The sequence below is a fragment of the Cryptomeria japonica genome, chromosome 4, assembly GCF_030272615.1.
Source record: "Cryptomeria japonica chromosome 4, Sugi_1.0, whole genome shotgun sequence".
Lineage (NCBI taxonomy): Eukaryota > Viridiplantae > Streptophyta > Pinopsida > Cupressales > Cupressaceae > Cryptomeria > Cryptomeria japonica.
In genome coordinates this window covers 630,221,781-630,228,617 of record NC_081408.1, presented here as the reverse complement: position 1 = coordinate 630,228,617, position 6,837 = coordinate 630,221,781, and the positions used below count along the sequence as shown (strand labels likewise).

The 6,837-nt window shown below is 35.8% G+C and overlaps 2 protein-coding genes across 2 annotated transcripts; both read left to right on the top strand.

Moving 5' to 3' along the window:
- Nucleotides 1-1,747: 1,747 nt before the first annotated feature.
- LOC131079077 (low affinity inorganic phosphate transporter 1-like) lies at nucleotides 1,748-2,203 on the top strand. The gene has a single exon (XM_059219353.1). The coding sequence runs from the start codon at nucleotides 1,748-1,750 to the stop codon at nucleotides 2,201-2,203; it is 456 nt and encodes a 151-aa protein (XP_059075336.1).
- A 6-nt stretch (nucleotides 2,204-2,209) lies between these two features.
- LOC131855859 (low affinity inorganic phosphate transporter 3-like) lies at nucleotides 2,210-3,205 on the top strand. Its single transcript, XM_059219352.1, has one exon. The coding sequence runs from the start codon at nucleotides 2,210-2,212 to the stop codon at nucleotides 3,203-3,205; it is 996 nt and encodes a 331-aa protein (XP_059075335.1).
- Nucleotides 3,206-6,837: the final 3,632 nt, after the last annotated feature.

Here is a 6,837-nt window from a genome sequence, read left to right as displayed (position 1 = left end):
ATCAAGTATCTCTAGTTGATTCACCATATCAAACAGATAAACCAACCAGATCAACTCTCTGCAATCACCGGAATACCAAAACACATGAATATGTTGATATCAATGACAACATCATATCCTAGTAGCAACAATACCCAACACATGAATTATTGAAATCTATCACTATAGTTACAAAAGCCACCTTTTTTCATAGGGGTTTCAATCACATTTTAAACATTTAAATACATCTTGTTAAGTCATCTTAGGTATTTAATTGAGGGAAATGCTCAAATGTAGCATATGAATCGACTTGTCCCAAAACATCTTTTATTAGTGTAGATATATGTTGCAAAGCTTCTCAAAAAATATAGAGCATGGAATGACTATATGGGGCAATATCACACCAATTAGATACTAACATTGTTATACATGAAGCAAATACAAAATGCATTCCCATGGTAGCATGAACAATGTTGTGCCTAAGATGATGACACCACCTAGAGTCATCTCCCTCACAACACAAACTATAATACAAAGAGAGTAGAATGAAATTTTAATAGTGTCATCCTCCCCCCGTTCTCCTTTATCCACCAATATCAAGTCATAAATGATTGAAATAAACAAATTTCTCTTAGCATCTTTCTTTTCTTGCATTATCATTACTAGGTCAAGGTACACATATGAATGCCCCTCAACAAGAACAATTCTTCTAATAATAGTTGATTATTTAGAGTATACATATATATGATGAATAGTGAATTCTTCCTTTGCAATTCAATATGATTAAATGTCCAAGCAAACAAATTCTACAATATACCTCACCTGACTTGAAAGACCAATATAATAATAATAACTCACCAAAGATTCTTATCCTCTATTAGAACATCAAATACTTTTTAATATATTTAATTTCAAATTTCAAACAATTTAATAAAATTTAAATGGATTAAATTATCTATATTTAGATTAAACAACACTATCTATTCTTCATGTCTAATTATGTGTTAGTTGTCATGATTTGCTATCCCAGGTTTGGCAGCTGAATTGTATAGTCTTTTTCTTGTGGAAATAAGCATTAACATAAATTGTATCAGCAATACCCCATTTGTCATCCATAAATTGTATCAGCAATACCCCATTTGTCATCCATATCCTGTAAGGTGTGGAGTTTGAGAATAAAATCTTTAATTGTCCTTAACACTATGTTAGTCGCCGAACAGAGAGTGAAAAATCTTGAAAGGGAGATATTTGGATTATCACGCATAAGAGAACAATACTTTAGATTGAAAATAATAATTGTCACCGTAAGCAAATCTAATGGATTAAAAATTATTCTTGAGAGCGAGGTTTGTAAACTACGAGTGCTACATTATTGGTAATGTAGAGAACTGGTTTTTACCATGTTTCTAAACTAGATTCTATTCTGTGGCGTTTTTCACAGATGTTTTCTTGTTGCGTAAAGGACGAGGAGAATCATAAAGAACTGGTTCTCACCATGGTTCTAAATTAAATTCTATTATGCGGCCTTTCTCACGGATGTTTTATTCATTCGTACTGTACGTCGAGGAATATCATATCACAACGGCGATCTTTGGTAATCTTGTAATTGACATCTTATACTGTCGGTATTGGTGAAACGTAAAGATTCGAAAAAACAGAATCAAACCTTTCAGCAGGTATCCAATGTTTGATCTTTCATTTATAGGATGCTTCATCGAATCCAAAAATAGCTGAAATCGATTGGCAAAAAGGTCTGGATTGAGGAAGAATGGAGCTGAAGGTTCTCTCACATCTCGACGCAGCACGAATACAACTGTATCATTTTCGTTCGATAATTGTAGCAGGCATGGGTTTTCTCACTGATGTCTACAATGTGTTTTGCGTCCCTCCAATTACCAATCTACTGGGAAGGCTAAATTACGATGGTAAGCTACCTCTTGGAACGAGTACAGCAGTAAAAGGAATCGCTCTCTGCGGAATATTTGTAGGCAACATTTATTTCGGCCGGCTGGGGGACAGAATGGGCCGTAAGAAGGTCTACGGAAAGACTCTTCTCTTAATCGTGTGTGGTTCGATTTTATCTGGCTTCTCAGTGGGCAAGTCACCGGAATTAGTAGTGGGTTCCTTATGCTTTTTCAGGTTCTGGCTGGGCGTTGGCATAGGCGGCGATTATCCACCGTCTACCACAATTATTGCCGAATATGCGAATAAAAAGAGCAGATGAGCTTTCATGTCCGCTGGGTTCGCCATGTATGGCGTGGGAATACTGGCGGCAAGTGCAGTAGCTATGGCCGTCTCTGCCTGTTTTAATAGTCTATATCCGAATCCAACGTTTGGGGAGAAGGACATCTTGCGGAGGATTGTCTTAATGCTGGGAACCGTTCCGGCGGGTGTGACATTTTACTGGCGAATGAAAGTTCCGGAGACCCCTCGTTTCACGGCGCTTGTGGCTAGAGACGTCGACAAGGCGGCGGCAGACATGTCAAAAATTATGGGCATAAGCATTAATGAATATGAAGCAGATGTTTCAAGGATCCGCACCAGGAGGCCCTCTTTTGGGTTGTTTTCCAAGGCTTTTATGAAATCTCACGGAAAACACTTGGTGGGAACAATGTCATGCTGGTTTTTCTTAGACATTGCATTCTACGGCTGCAATTTGTTTCTGAAAGATCTATATAAAGCAGTCGGATTGTTTGAGAAGTCGGAGGTGTACAAAAATCCGGTGGATGAAGTTTTCGACATAGCAAGAGCGCAGGCGTTGATTACTTTATGTGGGACTCTGCCCGGGTGCTTGGCCAACGTTTTGCTTATAGACCGTCTTGGGAGGTTAAAAATCCAGCTAGTTGGGTTTTTACTTATGTCGATATTGATAATAGCCATGGCAGTTCCTCTCGAGACATACTGGCTTCGCCCAACGCATAGACATGGCTTTCTATGCATATATTCATTGACGTTTTTCTTCACGACGTTTCGACCCAGCAGTACGACCTTCATCGTGCCGGCGAAGTTGTTCCCTGCTCGCCTGCGATCGACCTGCCATGGGCTGTCTGCTGCAGCAGGAAAAGTAGGCGCCATGATTGGAACGTTTGGGTTCTTGTTAGCAGGTAATCAGAGAGGGATAGGTGTAAGGAATACCCTTGTCCTCCTTGCAGTTGGAAGCTTTTTGGGTTTTATTGTGCACATTTCTGATTCCGGAAACGATGGGAAGATCGTTAGAAGAAAATGAGGGGGAAATTGGGCTATCGGAGGGTGACAGGTTGCATGATTATAGCCTAGACATGAATTCCCAAGCGAATGCCTCTTCTAGTATCCGGTTGTTAAGCGATATTGACAACCTTATAAATTCAACGTCCCCATGACAACGCAAAGTGCCAATGGCGGATTCAAGTGAAACGCTTCATTATGAATCATTACTTGTATAGAGTATCTAAAATAGAATGTAATATGGAAGCACTTAAAAGAATCAGTATATTGTGTTTATTGTGTCGATTTTTAATTGGATTCAGATGACGTAATAATGCAATGTACTTTTCTGGCTATGGAGATCTTGCGAATTGTTTATGCAATATATGATTAGTTTTGATCATGTTTACTAACTAATTGAAAATTAGAATTTCATGATTTTTTTAAATTTTTAATTGATTAATAAATACAGTCAAAGGTGCATTTTAGGTGTTATATAGACATTGTTAGAATCTTTGGAGGCCATTAAACATTTGTTTTTCTAGAATGGCTTTGATATGTGATGATGTTTCCATTAAGTAACAAATTACTTGGTGATGTTTTTTTGCAAAATCAAGGTCATTGCATGGTTCACTTGTCCTAGGTGTGGACCTTGCAGTTTCACAAGAAAGGTATCCAATGTATGTCAGATTAATTATTTGGAACTTCTATGACTCTCATGTCATGGGGCGACTTCATGCCTTAATTAAACCTTTCTAATAAAGATTGTTGGAAATTTTGACACTATTATCAGACCAATTCTAGTTTATATGGCTCACAAAATTGGTAGATAGTCTTCTCAACCTAGGTGGAATGATTGGACCTGGAATTAAAATGCTAGCTTATGTAACTACAAATCTCATCTTGGATATCATTGACTTTCTCCCCATTTGCCCATGCTCCTCATTTTAAAGCACATATGGCATTTGCAATCACTAATTTCAGTTTGGTAACACATGTTTCTCACCATCTCAACTGCTATTTTGGAGCTCAAAATGACATATTTGACCTTATTTAGTCTTTTCCAAGGATTACCAATGAGATCATCGTTACCTCGTATAGACATTTAAGATAATTGCCGCCTTTCCTATGGATAGGTGGAGTTGTTTAAGCACCTCTTCTAATATTTTCCACATGAGAATGCAAAGCACCAATTTCAGATTGATTCAAGTGAAAAGCTTTATTATGATTGATTACTTGTATACAGTATCTAAAATATAATGTAATAGGGAAGCACTTAAAAGAAACAGTATATTGTGTTTATTGCATCGATTTTTAATTGGAATCAGATGGCATAATAATGCAATGTACTTTTCTAGCAATGGAGATCATGCGAATTGCTTATATGGTGTACTTTTGATCATGTTTATTATCTAATTGAAAATTAGAATGTAATGATATTTTTAAATTTTTAATTGATTAATAAATACAGTCAAAGGTGAATCTTGAGTGCTATATAGATATTATCAGAATATTTGGAGGAAATCAGACATTGGCTCTTCTAGAATGGTTTTGGTCTGTGATGATGTTTCCATTAAGCAACAAATTACTTAGTGATCTTCTTTTTTCAAGATCAAGGTCATTGCATGGCTCACTTTTCTTGGGTGTGGGTCTTGCAGTTTCACAATAAAGCTATCCAATGTATGTCAGATTAGTTATTTGAAACTTCTATCACTCTCATGTCATGGGGTGAATTCAAGCCTTAATTTAACTTTTCTAATCATTGACACTATTATTGGGCCAATTCTAGTTTATATGGCTCACAAAATTGGTAGTTAGACTTCTCAGCCTAGGTGGAATGATTGGAACTGGGATCAAAATTCTAGCTTATGTAACTACAAACCACACCTTGGATATCATTGGCTTTCTCCCCATTTCCACATGGTCCTAACTTTAAATCACATATGGCCTTCACAATCACTAATTTTAGTTTGGTAACACATGTTTCTCATCATTTGGATTCCTATTTTGGAGCTCGAAATGACCTATTTCACCTGGTTTATTCTTTTCCAAGTTTTACTAATGAGATCATGGTTACATCATATAGACATTCAAGATAATTGTTGCCTTTCCTATGGATAGGTGGAGTCATTTAAGCACCTTTTCAAGTATTTTCCTAGCAATCAAAAAATTTGGATCTAGTTTCATTATTTATCTCAACCCTTTATTTGAGAAATTACTTGGATTCTTATCAAAGAATTGTCGCATCCCTCTTTCTGAATTTTTCAAAAATTCTTATTACGCTTTTTTTCTAGTTAATCAATGACATTGTGTATTCTTCTATGAATGCAATTGCTATTAGAAGGAAAATAATTTTTGAAGTTATTTAAATTAGTAGCATATTGTGAATTTGACAAAATGGTTAAGATGTGATTTACTGAATTTTCTTGTGACCACTTGTGTTTGTGGGAACCTCGACACCCTCAGGAAGGAGAGAGAGTATCATCAAGGAGAGGGTTGCAGATGTTAGAAACAAACATCGCCAATGAGTCCTGGGTCCGGTTAATCAAATGTATACCTTGAGCATCTACGCCTTGGTAGAATAAGGTCCATACCACCTTATTGTTCATGTTGACCTAGAGTCATCTCATCACCCTAGTATTGTCAGCTAGTCAAGTATCCTTGGTTTGAATCTATTTTCTTATTAATGAGTAATCTTGTTATTTGTTTCCCTTTTTATTGATTGGTGTATATAGGTGTGTATACACACACATATATATTTGTCTATGTATATGTGTGTGTGGGTTTGTGTATATATATATATGAATGATGATTAATTGTTATATATATATTTGTCTTTCTTTTTATTGATTGTTGAATTAGGTACGTGCACACACACACATACACATAGAGATATATATACACATATACATACACATATACATACATATATATACATATACATATATATATATATAGGAACAAATATACACACATTTATTCACCTATATATTTATTCACCATGTATTTGTAGTTATATTTATTGATGCCTCCATAGGTATTTTTATCGATTGATTTGTTAAAGGACCTTATTCAAACCCACACGTGTACCTTGAGAAGGTACATGTACCTATAATAATATATCCATTTATCTTTTGATGTGTGATAGTATGCAATGTATCGCATTATTGATAAAAGCCTTTTTTTGGGGAGACCATCAACAATAAGTTGACGTGGCCACCATCTTGGTGGTGGAGGCCTTCTTGTGTATTTGTTGAATGCAATGTTTTGGGCATCGGTGCTTAATGATTGAGCTCTCATGGCTTAAGAATAGATTGTTGAATATGTTGCAATCGTGCCAAGGTTCGGGCTTATTGTTTTACTGATATGAGATATCTTTGTTGTAGCCTGTAATTGGTAAAAGATTTTTTGTTTTTGTTAATGTTGGGATTAAGAGGTTTGGGGAAGGCGCAAGTATTGAACTATTGTTGTGCATGAGATTTAGCTTTGAAGCTTTATTGAATTGAGCATTATGGGATTCTCTATCGATTCACATGCAAGAGAAATATTCCTCTATCTTTGCTTTTCATGTTTATCAAAGGTTTATTCTTTATACTATATTCACTAATTGCATCATATTGTATGGAAATGAACACTTGAGTAGGCGAAGTTGTAAGTGAGTTTGATCTTGTTAGA